This window comes from Chiloscyllium plagiosum, unplaced genomic scaffold, assembly GCF_037043375.1.
Source record: "Chiloscyllium plagiosum isolate Xiang-an unplaced genomic scaffold, Cpla_swu_hap1 HiC_scaffold_5, whole genome shotgun sequence".
Lineage (NCBI taxonomy): Eukaryota > Metazoa > Chordata > Chondrichthyes > Orectolobiformes > Hemiscylliidae > Chiloscyllium > Chiloscyllium plagiosum.
In genome coordinates this window covers 52956081-52979753 of record NW_028270143.1, presented here as the reverse complement: position 1 = coordinate 52979753, position 23673 = coordinate 52956081, and the positions used below count along the sequence as shown (strand labels likewise).

Below are 23673 nucleotides of genomic sequence, written 5' to 3'. Positions count from 1 at the left end.
ATGTGGGTAAGCTGCCGTCTTGTGTTGTTGTACTCTGTGTGGGCACAGGTATACCCTCTGTGCAATCAGGAAGGGAGTTCTAGAATTTTGATGAGCAGTGAAGAAAAAGTGATATAGTTCAAAATCAGGATGGTGTGTGTTTTGAAGGGAAACTTGTAGATGTTTGAGCTTCCATGCATCTGCCGCCCTTCTTCATCCATGTGATGAGGTCATGGGTTTGCAACATGGTGGTGAAGGAGCCATCTCAAATTATTGCAATCTTCTTATAGATGGTACAGAGAGCACATAAATGGTAAAAAAAAAACAGCTGGAAAAAATAAGATGTACAGGTGAAGTTGCCTACATTGTATTGAATGTTATCAAGTATTGTTGGAGCTGCACTCATGTTTGTTTAGCGGCAGGAAGAGCGGGAGTGACGACAGGAGACTGCTGGGGAGATAAAAGAGTTCTGTGAGCCAGATTGCTAAGGTAACTAGTTTTTTATTCTTTTTTTTCCAATAGTCTATTTGGGAATTTAGAATAGTGGGAATGGAGGTTAGAGCAATTGAATATTCCTCCTGCAGAATGTGGGAGGTAAGGTCACCATTGGTGTCCCTGCTGACTTCATCTGCAGGAAGAGCACCCAACTCCAACTCCTTGAAAACCGTTTTAGAGAACTGGAGCTAGAGCTGGGTGGACCTCGGATCATTTGGAAGGCAGAGGGGGTTATTGAGAGAAGTTACAGAGAGGGAGTAGTCACACCTGAAGTCAAGAAAAAGGCAGATGGATACAGTCAGGGGACGGAAAGGGAACTGGCAGACAGAGCAGGGATCCCCTGTGACCATTCCCCTTAATATCAAGGATACCATTTTGGATACTGTTGGAAGTGGATGGAGTGGGCAGAAACTTACTAGGGGTATGCCAAGGGGTACAGGTCTCTGGCACAGAGTCTGTCCCTGTTGCTCAGAAGGGAAGGGGGAGAGGAGCATAGAATTACACTTTGGGAACTCCGATGGAGGTGCTGCGGGAACGGGAGAGACTCATGTTTGGTGTGCTGCCTCCAGGTCCGTGATGTATTGGATCGTGATTTTGGGATCCTTGAGGGGGAGGGGGAGAAGCCCCAAGTTGTGGTCCATATAGGCATGAACCACATAGGTAGGAAAAGGGATGGGGATTTAAGGCAGAAATACAAGAATCAAGGGTGGAAACTTAGGTCTACAACAAACAAAGTTGCTATCTGTGGTTTGTTACCCATGCTAGTGAGTGAGAGAGAAAGAGTGAGAGAGAAAGATTTACAGGTTGGTTTACACCCGAACCAGAGGGGTATCAATGTCCTGGGGGAGGGGGAGAATTTGCTAATACTCTTTGGGAGGATTTAAACTAATTCATCAGGGGGATACGAACCTAAATTGTAGTTCCAGTGTTCAGGAGGTTGGGAGTAGTAAGGTCAGAAATGAGGTTTCATGGTCGCAACAGTGCACTGGCAAGCAGGAAGATGGGTTGAAGTATGTCTACTTTAATGCCAGGACCATCCAGAATAAGGCGGGTGAACTTACAGCATGGGTTAGTACCTGGGAATTCAATGCTGTGGCCATTTTGGAGAAATGGTAGCGGAGGGATAGGAATGGTTGTTACTGGCTCTGGGATTTTAGATGTTTCACTAAGAACAGAGAAGATGATAAAAGAGGGGGAGGTGTGGCATTGTTAGTCAAGGACAGTATTATGGTGGCAGAAAGGACGTTTGAGGACTTGTATACTGAGGTAGTAAATGGTTGTGTTTAGATGCAGGAGAATTTCCCCCTCTTGGGAGTCTTCTAGAGGCCTCCAAATAGTTACAGAGATGTAGAGGATATGATAGCAAAAGATTTTTCTGGATAGGAGCAAGAGTAACAGGGAGTTGTTATGGGGGATCTTTAACTTTCCAAATACTGACTGGAAATACTATAGTTCGAGTACTTTATATGGGTCAGTGTTTGTCCAACAGGTGCAGGAGAGTTTCATGACACAGTATATAGATAGACCAACAAGGGACGAGGCCCCATTAGATTTGGTACTGGGTAATGAACCTGGCCAGGTGTTAGATTTGGAGGGAGGTGAGCACTTTGGTGATAGTGATCACAATTCAGTTATGTTTACTTTAGCAATGGAAAGGGATAGGTATATACCGCAAGGCAAGAGGTATAGCTGATGGAAAGGCAATTATGATGCAATTAGGCAAGATTTAGGATGCATAGGATGGGCACAATACAAATGTGGAGCTTATTCAAGAAACAATTACTGAGTGCCCTTGGTAAGTAAGTACCTGTCAGGCAAGGAGGAAGTGGTCAAGCAAGGGAGCTGTGGCTAACTAAAGAAGTGGAATCTTTTGTCAAAAGGAAGCAGAAGGCTTTTGTTAGGATGAGATGTGAAGGCTTAGTTAGGGCACTTGAGAGTTACAAGTTAGCCAGGAAAGACTTAAAGAGAGAGCTAAGAAGAGCCAGGAGAGGACATGATACGTTGTTGGCATTTGGGATCAAGGAAAACCCTAAAGCTTTCTATAGGCATATCAGAAATAAAAGTATAACGAGAGTAAGATTAGGGTCAATCAAGGACAGGAGTTAGATGTTCTTCCGAAGAGTCCGAGGATTTAGGGGTAGCGTTAAATGAATATTTTTTGTTAGTATTCACACTGGAAAAAGACAATGTTTTCGAGGAGAATACGGAGATACAGGCTATTAGATGGGATTGAGGTTCACAAGGAGGAGGTGTTAGCAATTCTGGAAAGTGTGAAAATTGTTAAATCCCCTAGGCCGGATGGGATTTATCCTAGGATTCTTTGGGAAGCCAGGGAGGAGATTGCAGAGCCTTTGGCTTTGATCTTCACATTGTCATTGTCTACAGGAATAGTGCCAGAAGACTGGAGGATAGCAAATGGTGTCCTCTTGTTCAAGAAGGGGAGTAGAGACAACCCTAGTAATTAAAGACCAGTGAACCTTACTTCAGTTGTGGGTAAACTGTTGGAAAAGGTTATAAGAGATAGGATTTATAATCATCTAGAAAGGAATACGTTGATTAGAGATAGTCCACACGGTTTTGTGAAGGGTAGATTATGCCTCACAAACCTTATTGAGTCCTTTGAGAAGATGACCAAACAGGTGGATGAGGGTAAAGCGATTGATGTGGTATACATGGATTTCAGTAAGATATCTAATAAGGCTACCCACGGTAGATCATTGCACAAAATATGGAAACATTGGATTGAGGGTGATTTAGCGGTTCGGATCAGAAATTGGTTAGCTGAAAGAGGACAGAGAGTAGTGGTTGATGGGAAATGGTCATCTTGGAGTTCAGTTACTAGTGGTGTATCGCAAGGATCTGGTTTGGGGCCACCGCTGTTTGTCATTTTTATAAATGACCTGGATGAGGGCGTAGAAGGATGGGTTAGTAAATTTACAAATGATGCAAAGGTCAGTGGAGTGGTGGATAGTGCTGAAGGATGTTGCAGGTTACAGAGGGACATAGGTAAGCTGCAGAGTTGGGCTGAGAGGTGGCAAACGGAGTTTAATGCAGAAAAGTGTGAGGAGATTCACTTTGGAAGGAGCAACAGGAATAAACAATACTGGGTTAATGGTAAGATTCTTGGTAGTGCAGATGAGCAGACAGATCTCTGTGTCCACGCACACAGGTCCACGAAAGTTGCCACAGAGTTGTTAAGAAGGCATACGGTGTGTTAGCTTTTATTGGTAGAGGGACTGAGTTTTGGAGCCATGAGGTCATGTTGCAGCTGTACAAACTCTGGTGTTGCCGCATTTAGAGTATTGCATACAGTTCTGGTCACTGCATTATAGGAAGGATGTGGAAGCTTTGGAAAGGGTTCACAGAAGATTTACTAGGATGTTGCCTGGTATGGAGGGAAGGTCTTATGAGGAAAGCCTGAGGGATTTGAGGCTGTTTTTGTTGGAGAGAAGAAGGTTGAAAGGCGACTTAATAGAGACATATAAGATAATCAGAGGGTTAGATGGGGTGGACAGTGAGAGCCTTTTTCCTCAGATGGCGATGGCTAGCACGAGGGGATATGGCTTTAAATTGAGGGGTGATAAATATAGGACAGATGTCAGAGGTAGTTACTTTACTCAGAAGTAGTAGAGGCATGGAACACCCTGCCAGCAACAATAGTAGACTCGCCAACTTTAAGGGCATTTCAGTGGTCATTGGATAAACATATGGATGAAAATGAAATAGTATAGGTTAGATGGACTTCAGATTGGTTCCACAGATCGGTACAACATTGAGGGCTTTTATTGCACTGTAATGTTCTATGAATGCAAGTGGACAATATATTAATCATAATCCTGACTTGTGCTTTAGAGATGGTGGAGAAGCTTTGACAAGCCAGGTAGCGAGTTACTCATTATGCAATTCCCCAGCCTCTGACCTGCTCTTGCAGCCATAGTATTTATTTACCTTGCGATTAATGGTAAACCTCAGGATGTTGACAGTGCAGATTCAGCGATGGTAAAGCCATTGAATCTCAAAGGAACATCCTTCGTTCTCTCTTGTTGAAGATGATTGCCTGACGTTTGTGTGGTGTACACATGACTTGCAATTAACAGCTTTATCCTGAATACTTCCAGGTGTTGGTGTAACAAAGCACAAACTGCTTTTGTAATTGAGGAACTACAAATGGAACTGAACCCAGTACAACCAGTGAAAATACCCACTTCTAACCTTGTGGTGTATGCAAGGTTATTGATTAAGCAACTGACAATGGTTGGGCCTAGTACACTATATCCTGAGAAACCCCTGCTGCCATATCCTGGAGTTGAGATGATTGGCCACCAAAAACCATTACTTTCCATTGTGTTTGATGCGACTTCAACAAAAGATCTTCTCCCCGATTTCGACAGACTCCAGTTTTGTTGGGTTCCCCAGTTAATCTGGACTGGGATCATGTGCTCAAGTCCTGGAAAAAAATCTAAATCCACAACCTTCAATGAAGTTTTGAGTCTACCACTCAACCAAGTTGCCACCAGTGTTTATATTCCCATAACAGGGCAGCAGAATTGAAATTAATTTGGAATTAAAGCACAGATCGTCTAGGGAGATGCACTTCAGAAATAACAAAGATTATCAATGACCTACTTTCCTCAGTTTAGAAACTGAATTTAGTGTCCAACTGTAAGCCATAGCGAAGTTCTCCCAAGATGCAAAACTTGGTTCCAATTCCCCATCTTTTAAATGCTCACTTTAGGAATTTCATTCATTTCTAGCCCTCTTCTGGCCAATTAATTTCAGAATAGTTGAAATCACCAAGGATCACTGTGTTGTTTTTAAATGCACATCTGCAATTCAATAATTCATATTTCTTCCTCCACCTTCCTTCTACCATGAGATGATCTGTAAACAACTCTCATTAGCGTGACCAGTTTTCATCTTTTGTCCCAACCCATGTGTATATTATTTTTAATCTTTCTAATGGTTACATCAATCTTTTCTTGTCCAAATACAGCTATCTTCAATTCGTAAATTTCCCTATCTGCTTTAAAAATATGAATCACAGTATTAATTTTTTGTACTCAAGGCTCAATATGAATCACCTTATTTTGTTCCTAGCAAGCTAACATTGCCTCTCGTTTCCTTGTTGTATTTGGTATTGTTTGCAACCATGTATCAATGGTTAAGCAATTTTAAATTGTGTCTTGTAATTTCCTTTTAAATAATCTTTGTCCACACCTGCTCCATAGCTAGTTACTCCCTGATCATTTATATCCCCTTTTCAAGTAAATTTACCCCTTACTCTCCTTTTGTTTCCCTTGTATTTTGGCTCATTTAATTTCTTGTCAATTCCTCCCATCTCCCAAGAAAGAGCACATAAAAGACATTCCGATTTATTCATATACTCACCATGTAATTCATTCTGTGCTTGATACCACCAAGGTGTGAAACAAATATGCGCAGGTAACCTGTGAAGTCACATAGTGTGCATTCATACATTGGGTCTCTTCCCCCATCCCGCTGGTATTCAATCACATAATTGAGACCTGAATAGACACATCACAGCAACATTTCATGAAGCATTCATAAATACAAATACCATTTCATTTCAAAGAGAAAGACATATCTTACACACAACTTATTCATTGTTAACACAACTGCTGAAGGAAACCCAGGGTGGGATGGGGGGGGAGGGGTGGGATGGGGGGGGAGTGGGGGGGGGGGGGAAGAAGAGGTAGGAGGCGAATAGCAGAAACATGGCTTAAAAATCGTGAGAAGTATGTGATTAACATTTGCAAATATAACACGTTCAGAAAGCTACAGGGAAGGGAAAAAAATGGAAGAGCGGGAAATAATATGGATTATGAAAGATATTGCAGTTCTCGAATGAGAGAATTCCTTAAGGGGGAGATGTAGAGTCCATTTCAGTGAAATTGAGAAGAAAGGTTTGATTACCTGACTAGGTGTATTCTGTAGATCTTCAAAAAGACAGAGAGAGACATAAAACTATAATTTGGCAGGAAATTAATTATCAAGATATCATTTGGGACAATGCTAAATCAAAAAAGGAGAAAAATAGAGGAGGAAGCATTTCTGAAATGTGTTTAGGAGAACATCCTTGGCCAATATTTTCTTGGTTCTACAAGGAAAGATGCATTGCTGACTACAGTACTGGGGAATGAGGTGAATGCTGTGAATCCAAGGAGGGACACTTGGGGTAAGAGTGATTTTCGTATCATGTGATTTAGGTTAGAAACAGAGAAGAGCAAGAAACAATTTATAGCAGACCTTATTTGTTGGAATCAGATGAGAAGGAATCTAGGTTCTAAGGCTCATCAATCTGAAACAATGACACCTTTTCTCACTGCCAATATTTTCTGACCAGAATGTTTCCAGCATTTTCTGTTTTTATTTAGAAAATTTAAAAAGTTTAACAGAACTAAAACAGGACAACGGATGATCTTTAAGTAAGAGGTTCTCTAGGTTACACATATTCTAATGAGAGGGAAAAGGAGAAGAATAAAATGAGGCTCTTTACCTGACAAAGAAGGCAGGAAATATTGTAAAACAGAAAGGTATACGAATTCTTCAAGCAAAATCCAAGCTAACTGTTTTTAAAATTCATTCATGGGATGAGGGCATCACTGGCCTATCTCTAATTGCCCAGAGAATAATTAAGAGTCAACTATATTGCTGTGGATCTGGAGTCATATGTAGGTCAGCCGGGTGAGGATCGGAGTTTCCTTCCCTAAACGATATTAGTGAACTAGATGGGTATTTCCAACAATCGGCAATGGTATCATGGTTATTATTACTCCTAACTTCAGGTTTTTATTGAATTCAAATTCCACCATCTGCTGTGGCAGCATTCAAACCTGAGTCTCTCAAACATTATCTGGATTAGCAGTCCAGCGATAATAACACTGGACCAATGCCTCCCCAGTGTATAGTACTGTAAGTTGGTGGGGCAAATGAGAAAGAAACTAAGTTTGGTAAACATAGTGTAGAAGAACAGATTGGTTCATAAGCAGCCACTAAGAGGTGGAGTGGATCCTATTCGATATAAAGAATGTGATTTATACTCAGAGGCAGTTGGAAGGGTACAGATAAAGTAGACAAAGAAAACTGTTCGCTTTAAGTGATTTCAGAGGGACTAGGGTACACAGACATAAAATTTCCAGCAAGAGCCACAAGAGAGTGTGAGTAAAATGTTTTTATACAGTGAGTGGTAATGACATGGAACATGCTATCTCTAGGAATGGTGGAGATGATCAGTGATTTCAAAAGGAAATTGATGGGCACTTGAAGGAAATAAACTATCAGGCCTCTAGGAAAAAGTAGGGGAATGTGACTGATTGGTTTGCTCAACAAAGATAGTATGGGCTCAGTGTGCTAAATGGCCTCCATCTGTGCTATGAAGACTCCATTGCTCTAAATAATCAAGTATGTTTAAAATTTTGTGCCACTAAAATTCCCTCCAACAAAGTCAGAATATCCCTTTAATTCTTTCTATAAATTTAAAAAAAAAACAAAAATTGAATAAGAATCTAAACAGAGTATTGATTCAGAGGAAGTGGCATAAACTTTATTTGCTTTGTGCATCAAAGTTAGTCTTTGACCATCATGTGAAAGTACTGACTTACTTCGGCTGCAAAAACAGAAATTGTTGGAGAAACTCAACAGGTCTGGCAGAGAGAAAGCAGAGATTATGTTTCAAGACCAGTGACCCTTCTTCTGAACTGTTCTGGGCCAGTGGATTCAAAACATTAACTCTGCTTTCGCTCCACGACTGCTGCCAGACTTGCTGAGGTTCTCCAATAAGATCTGTTTTTGGTTAAGATCTTGAGTATCCACTGCTCTTTTGTTTTATTTTAGCATTGACTACTTAATGGGTTTTGTACCAGTTTCGTTAGATAAAAGTTGCATAATGTATTTCAAAAAATCTGAATATCCTAAAGTGCTTTACAGTCAGCGATGCATTGTTAAAACTGACACAGAGAGGTAATCATAACTGTTTTTACCCATTTTAAATTGCAGTGGTAAGTTTTGATCATTTATTCTGCAATTCTTGCAGACAAAATACATACCAACTAAAGGCTCATCAGCATTCCAAGCCAAAAGGTAATCATCAAATGTTCTTGTATCAGGACCAATATTCATTGCAGGAATTGTAGGGTTGCTTGTGTTATTACCTGTCATAACATAAACTCATGACAAATTGCAATTGACCAATATATTGTGAAAACTATATCTTGTTACATGCAGACATTTAACTTAATTGGTTTATCCACAGCTAGTGTATCAAAAATGGGAAGATATGTTTACACATCATTACCAACTTGCAGTATGCCTTTAGATGTACGATTACCTAGGCATGTCACACTTTGAAGTGCACCATTAAATAGTGCGACATTCAGGCATATATTTATCCAACCATTATTAATTAATAAACTGTGTCTCATCAATAACTTAAAATGACAATATTTTATGGTCTAACAGCAGAAAAATACTCACCCATAGTCTCTTTTAAAATTTGTTCAACCTGTTATGTCATGCCAAGAATGACCCAGCAGCAAGAAAAGAAAATAATGGTCAGTTTCTTCATTTTCAAAGTAAATCGAAACAAATACATCATAACTTACTTAAAGTGCAGATGACAGCATCATAGAAGGAATGAGTGACTGGAGATAATGCATAACATACCCAATTCAGAAGAACACAAGTCATTAACTTGTATTGGGAGTGGAGATGTTTGGAGAAATGTGGTGGTGCAACTCCTGTTCTCCCTTTTTCCTAATTTTTCTTCAATAATCTTCTGGTCCTCAATAAAAAGCACCAATCCTCTTCAAACTCCAAGCTTCGGATCAGCCTGTACCACCACATCTAGCCCGTTAAAAAGCTCCTATTGTTCCAAATTTGATGTTTCAAAAGCTTGGATGCCCATGCCACATCAATCATTTCACCATTACTCCACATCATCTTCATCGCATACTATTAATTGTCAAAAGAAAGTCAGGCTACCTTCCGAACTCTCTTTTCTAATGTCCCACAGACCTGATTTCCAATAGACAATGTCTATTTTGTTTTCTCTACCTTTCAAAATTGCATTCACCAACTCCAAAGGAAGCTTACTTTGATCTTTTCATCTTTCTCAATCATTAATTTTTAACCAACAAATGTTCCTAAATGTCAAAGTCACCCAACTCTACATTTATGTTCACAACGCTCCACATTTAAAATCTTATCAATCTGATTTCCATACATTCCCCAGCACCAGCTCTGCAAGTCAAAATCAGGAACAAAAGTTAAAAATCACACAACATCAAGTTATAGTCCAACAGGTTTAACTGGAAGCACTAGCTTTCGGAGAGCTGCTCCTTCATCAGGTAGTTGTGGAGGACACAATTGTAGGACACAGAATTTATAGCAGAAAGTTTACAGTGTGATGTAACTGAAATTGTACATTGAAAAATACTTTGATTGTTTGCTAAGTCTCTCATCTGTTAGAATGACCATGTTAGTTTCACTTCTTTCATATGTAAGTCACAAAACATTTTTTAAAAGTTACATTCTCAGGTTAACTTTAACAATTGGTGTCAGCCCATATAATATGTTGAAGGTGTGAGCCCCCTGTGTGCTGTTGTCTGTGCCACAATGTTTAGACTGACACTAATCTAAAAAAATGAGTTAACAGAGTCTTACGTGGATTCATGCAGTTTCCAATTAAACCTGTTGGACTATAACCTGGTGTTGTGCGATTTTTAACTTTGTACACCCCAGTCCAACACCGGCATCTCCAAATCAAAATCAGGAACATTGTCATTATACAAGGGAACAATAGTCCCACTTGTCTTTTTCAATACTGACAACTATTTCACCTTTTGTTCATTGTGTCTCTTTAAGTAGAAGAAATAGGAAGTGGCCTTGTATGGATTTGATCCTGTTTTTATCTACTATTGAACTAGATTTTCTTTTAGTTGGTTCTGCACTAACGCACGTTTCTTCAACACGAAATGGCTTATACACGATTGAAGAATTTAGACCATTACCTGTAGAACACAAGCTCTCCTTACCTGTATTAGCTATAATTTTTTATAATGCAAGATCGCACAAGAACAGAACTATCAGAACTGACAGTATTTTTTTCATGTGATGTGGAAGCCAGCATGTACTGACCATCCCTAATTGCCCTATAGAAGTAGGCTGAGTAGTCTTCTTGAACTGCAGCCCTTGAAATGCAACATCCAGAAAGAACATCCAGTATACTGTCAATTTTGACCTACTGTCAGTGAAGGAATGGTATTATGTTTCCAAGTCAGGATGATGTGTAGCTTGAAGGGGAACCTAGAGGTTGCCTGTTTCAATGCACCTACTGCTCTTGGTAAAAGTTGCTGATTTGGAAGGTGCTATCAGAGAACCTTTGTGAGTTACTGCAATGCAACTTGCAAAGCATACATGCTGCGGTCATTGTGCATCCTCAGTGAAGGAGACCACCTTTGGAGTACTGTGTACAGTTCTGGTCACCCTGCTATAGGAAGGATATTATTAAATTGGAAACGGTGCAGAAAAGGTTTACAAGAATGTTACTAAGACCAGAGAGTTCGAATTATAAGCAGATGCTGGATAAGCTGAGAAGTTGAGGGATAACCTTATAGGAGGTTTGTAAAATCGTGAGAGGTGTACATAAGGTGAATAACAAGGGTCTTTTCCCTTGGATAGGGAAAACTAGAGGGCATAAATTTAAGATGAGGAGAAAGATTTATAAAAGGACTTGAAGGGCAACTTTTTCATACAGTGGGTAGTTCGTATATGGAATGAACTGCCAAAGGCGGTGGTAGATGCGGCACAGCTACAACATTTAAAATATATTTAGACAGGTATATGAACAGAAAGGTTCAGAAGGATTTGGGACTAGTTTAGTTTGGGAAACATTGTTGATGTGGACGAATTGGATCGAAGGGTCTGTTTCTGTGCTGTATGACTGAGTGTTCAAGAAAGTGAATGTAGTGCAAGTTAAGTGGGCTGCTTTTTCCTGATGGTGTCAAGCTTCTTGAATGTTGTTCAAACTGTACTCATTCAGGGAAGCAGAGAATATTATAATCACTTTGTTGACTTCTACCTTGTAGATGGTGCACAGGTTTTGGGGAGTCACGAGGTGAATTACATGGTACAGATTTTCAATCCTTTGACCTGCTCTTGTCATCATAACATTTATAATAGCAAGTTTCTGGTCAATGGTAAGCTCCCAGGATGTTGTTCATGAGGGATTCAGAAATGGCAATGCCACTGAAAAGACGACATAGCAAGTAGGAGCAGGAGTAGGCCTTTCTGTCCTTCAAGTCTGCTCCACCATTCAACATGATGGTCCAGCTCAGTACTATTTTTTTGTTTCTCCCCACACCTTTCAAACTTAAGAACTATATCTAACTCTTTCTTGAGAACATTCAATGTTTTGGCCTCAACCACTTCTGTGGCAGGGAATACCACAGGCTTACCACTCTCTGGGTGAAGAAATATCTCCTTGCCTCAATCTTAGACGGTCCTACTCCTGATCCTTAGATTGTGACTGCTGGTCGTGGACATTCTGGTCATCAATAAAATCCTTCCAGCATTTAATGTCTAGTCCTATGAGAATGTTAAGGGGTGATAGTTAGGTTCTCTCCAGGTGGAGATGGTCATTGCCCGAACAGTCCTAGACACTGATCGACTCAAGCCTGAATATTGCTGAGGTCTTGCAGCTTATAAGTACGGACTGCTTAAGTATCGGAGGATGGTGAACATCTTATAGTTGTGATCACGCTGGAATGATGGATGGAACTGATGAAGCAGTTTAAGATGGTTGGACCGAGGACACTACCCTGAGGAATTCCTACACTTGTGCTCTGGGGCTAAGATGGTTGACCTCCAACAACTACAAGGATTATCTTTTGTGCCAGGTACGAGTAACCAATGGAGAACTTACCTTCTGATTACCACTGACTCCAGTTTTGCTTAGGTTCCTTGATACCATATTTGATCAAATGATGCCTGGATGTCAAGGACAGTCACTCTCTGAAGTTAAGCTATTTTATCTATGCCTGGACCAAGGCTGTAACAGGATCAGGAGCGGAGTGCCCCGGTCCAGACCACAGTTAATCTGCATTTTAACAACTCCTATCTATCTAAATTTTTTGACCTTTACTAAACATGTTCAACAAAACTCAGAATATATCAAAACGGGATAAACAATTGGTCCAGTTCCAAGAGTTTTTTTTTGAGTAAAAACATTCCAGATTTAAGATTTTTTTTCAAAAATGCTTTCAACAATCGTTCATGAACAGTCAATTCCTAATTTTCAAGTTGCGCTCTCGAGTTCTGGACACTCCACCAGAGACATAGTTTCACATTATGTACCTAATTAACACCTTTAGCCATCGTCAATGCTTTAATTAGATGACCCTGAACTTTCAAGACAAGAGAACATCAACTCAGTACAAGTTCAAGTTTGGGACTCTTACGGTGTATTGTCCCTATCTCGGAGACAGAAGGTCTGGCTTGAGTCCCACTTGCTTCAGAGGTGTGTAATAATATCTCAGAACAGGCTAATTAGAAAATATTAGACGTTCCGTATTTAACCACTTGAACACATATATCACGCAAGTAAGCTTATACTGCACGTCTGCTAAGGAAAATACATTTTTCCTGAGGTGGTTTTCCAGATTAGATTGAGACAGTTAATGGCGTTTGCTGTATTTCACAATATCCACATGCTGAGGGCGTTACCATTGACCAAACACTGAGCTGGACCAGTCATATAAACGCTGTGGAACAAGAACAGGTGAGAGGCTCTTAATTATGTGGCAAGTAGCTCACATCCTGATTTTGAAAACCCTGTCCAGAAACTATAAAGTGATGTGATGTGGATGTGAACACTTGCCTGGATAGATTCAGCTCCAGTCCCACTCAAGAGGCTTATGATCTAAGGCAAAATAGTCCACTTAAGAGTCAGAAAGTGCGGAAACAGACCCTTTAAACCAAGCAGGCCAAGCTAAACAAAATCCTAAACTAAAGGAGTCCCACTTGCCTGCTCTATGCCCATAATACTCGAAACCTTTTCTAGTCATGTTCTTATCGAATTGTCTTTTAAACTTTGTAACTGTGCCTGCATACAACAATTCCACAGGAAGTTCATTCTGCATGTTAACCACCTTGTGTAAAAATTTTGCCCCTCGTCTTTTTTCAAATCTCTCCCTTCTCTCCTTAAAAATATGCCCCCTAGATTTGAAATCACCCATCCTAGTGAAAAGACACCAACACTGACTTTATCCATACCCCCCATGATTCTAAGTGGCATGGTATACAATATATACCGCAGAAACTATAGCATCTTCCAAATCAATGTCTTCTAACCAGTAAGGATAAGGGCAACAGATGCGTGGAAACAACACCATTTGCAAGTCACACTCCCCTCATGCTGCATCCTCAAACCACATATTACCTTGATTTGTAAGTACATGATCTTCCTTCACAGTCAAGAATCAAGAACTCCTTCCCTAACTGAACTAAGGTTATCCCTTCATTACATGACTGCAGCTTTTTAAGAAGCTGATTCACCACCATTTTCTCAAGGGCAATCAGGGATGAGTGATGAATTCTGGCCGAGACAACAATATCCCTATCTGGCAAAAGGTTTTAAGAAGAGGTTTCATATAACCAACATAATTTCCATCCATCTGTAGTTCAGTTTCCTCAAGATCAGAGAAACATTTAATTAGCATTCTAAATCATCTTTTTCATCTAAATCACATGCCGGTGTATTTGGATCCCTAAATCTCTGTTCCGGCAAAATTGCTGGCTTGTCACCATTTTGAGTTTACACTGATCTATGCAGCTTAGATCCTGAATAAATTACCTCACCTCTTCATGCAGAATTGCAACTGGGACAGCTTGGCCACAAGTTATCATTTCATCAGTACCCCTTTCAGTTTCCATCAACATTATTTGTTGTGTCACCCACATTGCTGCCGTCAACAACTTAGATAAATAGCTCTTCATTCAAGGTAATTTCTAAACAGTAAAAAGCGAGTGTACCATGCAGATCCTTGATGGACAACATTAGTTCTATCTGTCAAATAATTATCTGTAATTATCTACCTGCCAGATCCACTTCTGTATTTCCACATACCACTAGTCAACTGAGTTAACGTGATTCATTCCAAGACATCTACTTCCTTTGGCAGTAAAGAACTTGAGTATTGCTGAAAGAAGAACTTTGACAAAGTGTGTCATCTTGGATTCATTCAAGACAATTTGCAAGAATACAAATTCAAGTCTACACTAGTTGAGAGGAGAATACCGATTGGTAGCAACAATGCCAAATAATGATGACTGGCAGTTAACTGCCAAATTTGATTTAAATTTTAAAACTAACACGTTGACTGATTGCTGAAGGCAGTGCCAAGAATGAAATCTATGAAAAGTTGAGCAGTGCATGTACCTCTTTTCTGCCCACAAAACACATGACCCTGTGTATTAATACACATACGCAAGCTCGACTGACAATCATAATTTGGTTATCAGCATAATTTCTCTCACATTCTGGATTATCCAGCATATGCTGCTCAATTGTAGAATCACAGGCAATGTTAAGCAGTGTGTTGCAGCTTTTGCTAGCTTAGGCTATTTGAGTATGGTCAATCTTACAGACCTGATACCACACTAGCACTGAAATGCATATACCATATTGTTCATTTGTGTGAAAGGCAACCCGTTTTTTTGGCTTGACAGCAACATCCTGTTAATCGCAGACACCGCTCATGTTGCTACAGTCATATCTGAGATATATTACACTTCCAGGCTAATCTAAGGTGGACTACACCCTTTCCAGGAGCAAGAACAATCACCTTAGAACCTTTCATGACTTTGTCTAACATCTATGGTGGGGAAATTGTTGGGAGTCCATAAGCAAGGAAACAGTAACTGAACTGAACACCTTACATTTTCAATTACTCAGGAAGAGTTGCATGGATTCATGACAGATTGGTCATGCCTGAGAAACCTCACTGAATTGTTGAAAAGGTGATTAAAGTATGGACAGGATAATGGCTATGGATGTTGTTTAAATGGACTTGAGAAGGCATTTGATAAAGTCCCACTTAAGAAACTGCTAACTAAGGTTGAAGCCCACAGAAGTGAGGGCAAATTACTGACAAGGCTGGGAAATTAGTTGAATGACAGACAAGAAAAAGTAGGGATAATGGATATATACTTAAAATGGACAGGATGTGACAAGTGGTGTCCCACATGGACTTGTGTTAGGGCCTCAAATATTCACATTATTTTCTAATGACTTGGATGACAGCATAGAAAGTCATATCTCCAAATTTGCTGATGACACAGTTAGGCAAAGTGTGAATGATAGCAAAGTTACAAAGAAATATTGACAGACTAGATGAATGAGTAAAACTGTGACAAACAGAATTCAATATGAACAAGTGAAAGGTTATTCATTTTGGACTGAGAAAGGATAGATCAGGGTACTTTGATGATGGTATGAAGTTAAAAGCAGCGGATGTCTGAAGAGACTTAGGGGTTCATGCGTATAGATCTTTAAAATGTCACAATCCAGCACAGAAAATAATCATGGTGGTTAATGGCCTTTATATCTGGAGGACTGGAGTACAAAAGATGCAGAAATTATGCTGCAGTTATACACAACCTCAGTTTTACCTCACTTGGAGTACTGTGAGCTAATGTGGGCACCACACCCTACAAAAGATAATACGGGCTTGGTGGAAGAACACCATAGGTTTACAAGAATGATACCTGGACTTCGGGGTTTAAGTAATGAGTACAGATGAAACAAATTAGGTCTGTTTTCTCAATTTAGGAGAGATCTGATTAACATCGAAGAGGGAGATGGCACAGGACAGGGTGACACTAGGCACATGGACACACAAGAAGCCCACTGAGCATCAGCTGGCCACTTGACACACAAGATGGTCGCCGGACCAAAATATGAAGAGAGACAGGAGGACAAACAAGACGCTGCCTAGGGCCACCAGAATGCCAGCACAATGCTCTCACAACCTAGTTGATTAGTTTCAAGGTGGGTTGGGGAGAGAATACACATGAGTAGCGTATATTGTCTGCCGAAGTTTCTGGGTCCAGCCAACACCTTTGATAAAAATGCTAACAGTTTGACATGGACTCAATACAATGTGATAATAGCCAGAACTGCAGTAATCGTCCCTTTCACGAAGAGCGATTAGCGCCCATTACTACAGCAATGGACTTCCACGCAGACATTGAAATCAACAATGCCTGCGCTTAAACTGACAACGACTGCGCTGAAATTAATGAAGGCTGCGTTGGAACTGACAATGACTGCATCAACGATTCTGCAATGTTTACAATAAACAAATCATGTTACAGAGACAATAACCTCATCACTGACCTATTATATCACAAAATGTTAAAAGTGTCTTGACACATGCTCTGGGTTGAGAGAAGAATCGCAGCTGACCACTGCGCTGTAGGTGTCTGTCTCTCCCAGTCTGTCTCAGAGGCTGGTGATTTTCCTCACAACAATTGGCACTGCGAACAGGGTTCCTACTACTGGTGATTTGGTCAAAGGCCATGATCAGGGGCCAGGGTAAGAACCAATATGTACCTGCAAACCAGAAGAGTCAGACCAGGCCAAAGACACAGTTTAAAAGGTATATCGATTGTAATGTCTAATCTGGTATAGTACTGAGTTAAAAATTTTAAGTACATGTCTGTGGAGAGTAAGTGTTTAACTTTGTTAACTGTTGTAAAAACATGCTGTTTGTGCTGAATCAGCCAGAGGACAAGGTAGTGCTCATCTCAAAAACCCAGCCCAAAACTAGTTGTTAAGAGGGGTAGCCCACCCATGTGAAGGCTGGGATTTGAAGTGGGAATTGAGGCGCTGGGGCACTAGGAGTTGTGAAGCACAAGTGGCAAAGTCAGGTAACATTGGACTCTGTAGAGGCGAACAATGCAGACTCCAGTTAGAGTTTAAGTTAAAAGGTGAATGCAATATGTACCTGTAATTTCAAATGTGATGAGGAAGAGAAGCACATCACTCTGAGCAAGAGCCAAACCTCAGTGGAGCGCACGTTATCGAGGTGGGAAGCATGGACACTGTGAGTAACCGTGATACCCTGTCAGCCCGTAGTAGAACAATAGAACTTCAATAATGGCAGTGGCCGGAAGGGTAAAGAGTCCCACTGGAAGAGGGCACACCAGGCTAGAGGTAGGTTTCTGGGCCTATCAGGAAGTGTTGAGTCAGTACAGGTGGCTGGGAGCGTAGAGGAGTCCTGGTAGAGAGCACACCCAATTGAGCCAGCATTCCCAGCCAACCAATAGGTACTGACTAGGAGTGGTAGCTGGGAGGGTAGAGACGTCCCACCGGTAGAGAGCACACCTTGCTAGGAGGCTGCTACCGGCATATGGACGGTGCGGGGACAGTATTATTGGCCAGGGGTAGAGAAGTCCCCACCGGTTAGGAACACTTTACTGGTGGTATTCTCGGGAGGTACACAATCTGTTAAATGGCAGATCAAAGTTTTAAGGAGTAAACTGCAGGTTCCCTTATTCAAAAATACAAGGCAGACAAGGGCTGACAGAGCAAAAGAAGAAAAGTGGTTGGGATCCATCCCAGACATTAGCACAACAAAAAATGTGGGGGAGTAAACAGAAACAAAATAAAACTAAAAAGATAAGGGTAATGTTAGTGTACCAATTAGCAGGCCTAATTGAACTAGGTACCTTCACTAGCAGGTGGAGAAAAGGCCAAGAATGAATTGAGGTGCTGGAGGACAGAATAAAGGAGCTAGAATACAGATTAGAAAAAGTAAAAGAGGAAAAGGAGATTGACTCTCTCCCCGCTATGAAACTGTCCAGTTGGGAAAAACTGCTCCATTTGTTGGAGGGACTGTGCACAAGTATAACTTCGTGTCCATTACCAGAGGAGGAACAGACTTATAGCCCAAAGGGAATTATAAACCCTTCAACCCAGGGGAGAGGCAGCAGATTATGGCCTCCCTAGGCAAATTACTGTCCCGGAGCACAAACATCAGGTTCTGGGAAGAGCTGGATAGTTTGTGGGTCAGGCACCAACTACATCTGAGACCATACACCAGCTGGTGTGGGCAGATTGTCCAGTGGACAGGTGGAGACAGGTCCAATGCCACGGCAGCCTGAGACTTTAGTGGAGGACAGTGGACACATGCTGTTGCACTTCCAGCTGAGATAGAAGCTCAGCAAGCCCTCTTCAACAATTTTAAAGAAGAGATCCAGAGGTTGCTAGGAAATGCTCCCATGAACTGCAGCAAGATTATAACCACTTAGTAACTTAACGGGGAAGGAACATCTAGTATGGGGAATGATTATTTAGGGTCTATCAGAAATGATCAAGTCAAACAAACCCAGATCGGGGAGAGACTGGGCGTTCATACAAGCTTTTAAAGATGGGCTCTCTAGCACACACCAAGCCATCCTGAAATTGGAGTAACAATGTCCCAGGATTATGATGACCTAGTTGAGTGGGCTAGAGAGATGCAGGAGGCAGAAGCTCCTGCGACAAAAGCAAGACTTGATAAAGCAGCCGACCGGAATGGAGGCGAGAGTAGAATAAAACTATCCTGCCACAACTGAGGCCGACAGGGACACTTTGCTGGAGAATGTAGGGGCCTATGAGCAGGGAACTATGTAAAATACTTCAGCACTGCAAAAGAACAGGACATATAGAAGCAATGTGCTGGGAAAAGCATGGGGTACCCCCAAACACCACTCGGAACACCGTGGAACTGCGGGGATCCCGAGGTCAGCAGAGTTGACAATCAGCTGCCCCCATTCATGAGGGTGAGAGAGAGGGGAGAATTTACGTACCCACAGTAATAGGAGGGAGGAAATGTGAAATGCTAGTAGACACAGGAGCAGCTATATCCATCACAAACTTACCTTACCCCACGCAAATAAAATGATTCACTTAACTGGAGTAGGGCGGGATAAAACACCAGCTTACCTAAGCAAAACTACCCTCGTAGAAATAAACTATATATATATCCGCATGAAATTCTAAGTATGCCAAAATAACGAGGGCACCATAATGGGCAATGATCTCATGAGAGAATCTAATGTTCTAATCGACCGTGCAAAAGGGAAATTGATTTGGCCCAGACAAGACGGTCGAAAGACTGAGATTGGGAAACTTACAAGTCACCTTGAAAATATTAAATTGGCTACAGTCACCAGTAGTGCTGAAAATGTGTTGCTGGAAAAGCGCAGCAGGTCAGGCAGCATCCAAAGAGCAGGAGAATCGACGTTTCGGGGATGAGCCCTTCTTCAGGAATGAGGAAAGTGTGTCTAGCAGGCTAAGATAAAAGATAGGGACGAGGGACTTGGGGGAGGGGCATTGGAAATGCAATAGGTGGAAGGAGGTCAAGGTGAGGGTGATAGGCCGGAGTGGGGGTGGGCGCGGAGAGGTCAGGAAGAAGATTGCAGGTTAGGAAGGCGGTGCTGAGTTTGAGGGATTTGACTGAGACAAGGTGGGGGAGGGGAAATGAGGAAACTGGAGAAATCTGAATTCATTCCTTGTGGTTGGAGGGTTCCAAGGCGGAAGATGAGGCGTTCTTGCTCCAACCGTCGTGTTGCTATGGTCTGGCGATGGAGGAGTCCAAGGACCTGCATGTCCTTGGTGGAGTGGGAGGGGGAGTTGAAGTGTTGAGCCACGGGGTGGTTGGGTTGGTTGTCCGGGTGTCCCAGAGGAGTTCTCTGAAACGTTCCGCAAGTAGGCGGCCTGTCTCCCCAATATAGAGGAGGCCACATCGGGTGCAGCGGATGCAATAAATGATGTGTGTGGAGGTGCAGGTGAATTTGTGGTGGATATGGAAGGATCCCTTGGGGCCTTGGAGGGAAGTAAGGGGGGAGGGTTGTGCTGCTATGGTCTGGCGATGGAGGAGTCCAAGGACTTCCTTTGCCTAGGAACCCTCCAACCACAAGGGATGAATTCAGATTTCTCCAGTTTCCTCATTTCCCCACCCCCCACCTTGACTCAGTCAAATCCCTCAAACTCAGCACTGCCTTCCTAACCTGCAATCTTCTTCCTGACCTCTCCGCCCCCACCCCTACTCCGGCCTATCACCCTCACCTTGACCTCCTTCCACCTATCGCATTTCCAATGCCCCTCCCCCAAGTCCCTCCTCCCTACCTTTTATCTTAGCCTGCTGGACACACTTTCCTCATTCCTGAAGAAGGGCTCATGCCCGAAACGTCGATTCTCCTGCTCCTTGGATGCTGCCTGACCTGCTGCGCTTTTCCAGCAACATATTTTCAGCTCTGAACTCCAGCATCTGCAGTCCTCACTTTCTTACAGTCACCAGTAGGGACTGGAACCTCAAAGGGGGGATTCAGAGCCATCTGCGCCTCTGTCCCCTGAGCACGGGCAGAAACAAAGTTAGATACAGGTCTAGTTAACATAGGCCCTACACTTTTTTTTCCTCTGACTTCGGACAGATCTGGAGTAGAGCTTTTAGCCCCCTCAGCCTAATTTTCTCCCATACCACTCTGATAAACTACATTCAATCCACCTTGTATGAAACTTGCCTTCTGCCACTCCCCCCCCCCCCACACCCACACCCACACTTCGTAAATCAACTGAATCCAAATCATTTTTGCACAAACCAATATGCAAGTTATTTAAATGATTGAATGTAATCATTATTAATGATAACTGCTTTGGAAATAGATACTGGAAATTATGCAATGGGGAAGATACAAAAGAGAAATGAATAGATGTCATTTGCAATCATCAATGACTTATGTCAACAGGGACCATAGTTCTCAATGGAGTGTAAAATTACAAGACATATTTGGGGTTCAATTGTTTACTTTTCCTTCACTGATTGGCAACACAGAATGACTGCATTGGAAGCATATTTATCATTTCATAATTGTGCAACACAGCTATTACAACAGGATCTTCTGTAACCAACTAAAAGTTAGATTGCAAGTTGGGATACTGCATTAACATCCAAGATGCTAGAGGAAAAGTAAACAACTGAACCTCAAATATGTCTTGTAATTTTACACTCCATTGAGAAATTGTCAATATTAAACTTTATTATGCACTCTAACTTGAATGTTATACATGAATATCTGTTTTAAACTTTACTGCCAGGAAAGTTTCCAGCAATTTGACCTGGATGGGGAATAATGAATTCCAGATTACAATCGAGTCCATGAAATGTGTGCATATGCAATAAAACCTGTTTTCTTTTCACTCAGTCCACACAGTTTAAAACTACTTTCTTTTCAAAGGAGTCAGATACATATTATTGAGTACATGGGATTGGATCACTATAACTAATCTTACCTTTCTGTGCTGATAGCCCCTAATATGTTCCTGGAGATTCAGAGCAGATATGCAAGCTACTTTGCAGATCTAGACAAAAAAAAGTAAAGAACAGAGTTAATTTTCGGCCTTCTCATATTTCAACAGTTAAAGCAAACTACTTACACACCTACCATGCATAAAATGTGATAAACATACTAGAGGACAGATGCAATGACAGACTGTATTGCATGGTCTTTCATCAGGAATGAGACTGGGAGCCTCCGGGGTGGAGAGATAAATGGGAGGGAGGGGTGGAGCTGCGGCTGGGGAGAAGATAGCTGAGAGTGCAGTAGGTGGATCGAGATAGAGGTGAAGGTGATAGGTCGGAGATGAGGGTGGAGCAGATATCTGGGAAAGAAGATTGACAGGTGGGGCAGGTCATGTGGATGATGCTGAGCTGGAAGGTTTGAACTGGGGTAAAGTGGGGGGAGGGGAAATGAGGAAACTGATGAAGTCCACATTGATGCCATGGGGTTGCCAAAGGGTCAGTTAGACTCAAAACGTCAGCTCTTTTCTCTCCTTACAGATGCTGCCAGACCTGCTGAGATTTTCCAGCATTTTCTCTTTTGGTTCCACCTCACCAACCTCCGCATAAATCACATCATTTGCCGATGTTTCCACTACCTCCAAACGGACCCCACTACCAGGGATATATTTCCTATCCACTTTCTGCGAAGACCGTTCCTCCGCGACTACCTGGTCAAGCCCACGTCCCCCCCAACAACCTACTCTCCCCTCCCGACACCTTCCCGTACCACATGAATTGTAAAACCTGTGCCCACACTTCCCCTTCATCTCTGTCCAAGGCCCCAAAGAAGCCTTCCAAACCCACAAACTTCCACACATCATTGATGGTATCCTTTGCTCCTAATGCGGTCTCCTCTACAATGGGGAGACCGGACGCCCTCTCGCAGAGCGCTTCAGAGAACTTCTCCTGGACACCTGCACCAATCAACCGCACCGCCCCATGGCCGAACATTTCAACTTCCCCCTCCCACTCTGCCAAGGACATGCAGGTTTGCAGGTCCTGGGCCTCCTCCACCACCACTCCCTCACCACCCGACGCCTGGAGGAAAAACGCCTCATCTTCTGCCTCGGGACCCTTCAACCCCATGCCATCAATGTGGACTTCACCAGTTTCCTCATTTCCCCTCCCCCCACTTTTACTCCAGTTCTAACCTTCCAGCTCCGCATCATCCACATGACCTGCCCCACCTGTCAATCTTCTTTCCCAGATATCTGCTCCACCCTCATCTCCGACCTATCATCTTCACCTCCACCTCCATCCACCTACTGCACTCTCAACTACCATCTCCCCAACCCCACCCCACTCCCATTTATCTCTCCACTCCCGAGACTCCCAGCTTCATTCCTGATGAAGGGCTTTTGCCCGAAATGTCGATCATTCTGCTCCTCGGATGCTGCCTGACCTGCTGTGCTTTTCCAGCACCACTCTAATCTTGACTCTGATGTACAGCATCTGCAGTACCCACTTCTGCCTATATTGCATTGTCTGTCGTGTTCCATTTGACTCAGTGGTTCCAAGTGGTTCATAACTTTTTCCATTCCTTAGCAGATTGGAAATTAGAAACAAACAGAAGATAGGACTGTTGCATTTGCTCCATGAAATCCTTTGCCTTTACACATTGTTGTAATCAGTCTTGAGTAGAATAAGTGGATTCAGGTGCAATTATATTTCTTCTTGTTTTCATCCCACTCCAGGCTCAATGCTATTACTTGCTGGCCACCAAGATACACCATCAGCACATTCCTTACTTCTAACCATAGAAGCTGTTATTATATCCTCAAATACAACATTTCTT

General features: G+C 42.1%; 1 protein-coding gene across 11 annotated transcripts in view; it reads right to left on the bottom strand.

Moving 5' to 3' along the window:
• LOC122549861 (uncharacterized) overlaps nucleotides 1-23673 on the bottom strand; it is a 73638-nt gene that overhangs the window by 45333 nt on the left and 4632 nt on the right. For all 11 annotated transcript variants that reach the window (XM_043690002.2, XM_043690003.2, XM_043690008.2 and 8 more), the window contains 4 exons: nucleotides 21830-21898; nucleotides 8968-8995; nucleotides 8541-8645; nucleotides 5863-5999 (listed from right to left, as the gene is read on the bottom strand). In XM_043690002.2, the coding sequence (XP_043545937.1) occupies nucleotides 5863-5999; nucleotides 8541-8645; nucleotides 8968-8995; nucleotides 21830-21898 (339 nt within the window). The remainder of the gene's footprint in view (nucleotides 1-5862; nucleotides 6000-8540; nucleotides 8646-8967; nucleotides 8996-21829; nucleotides 21899-23673) is intronic.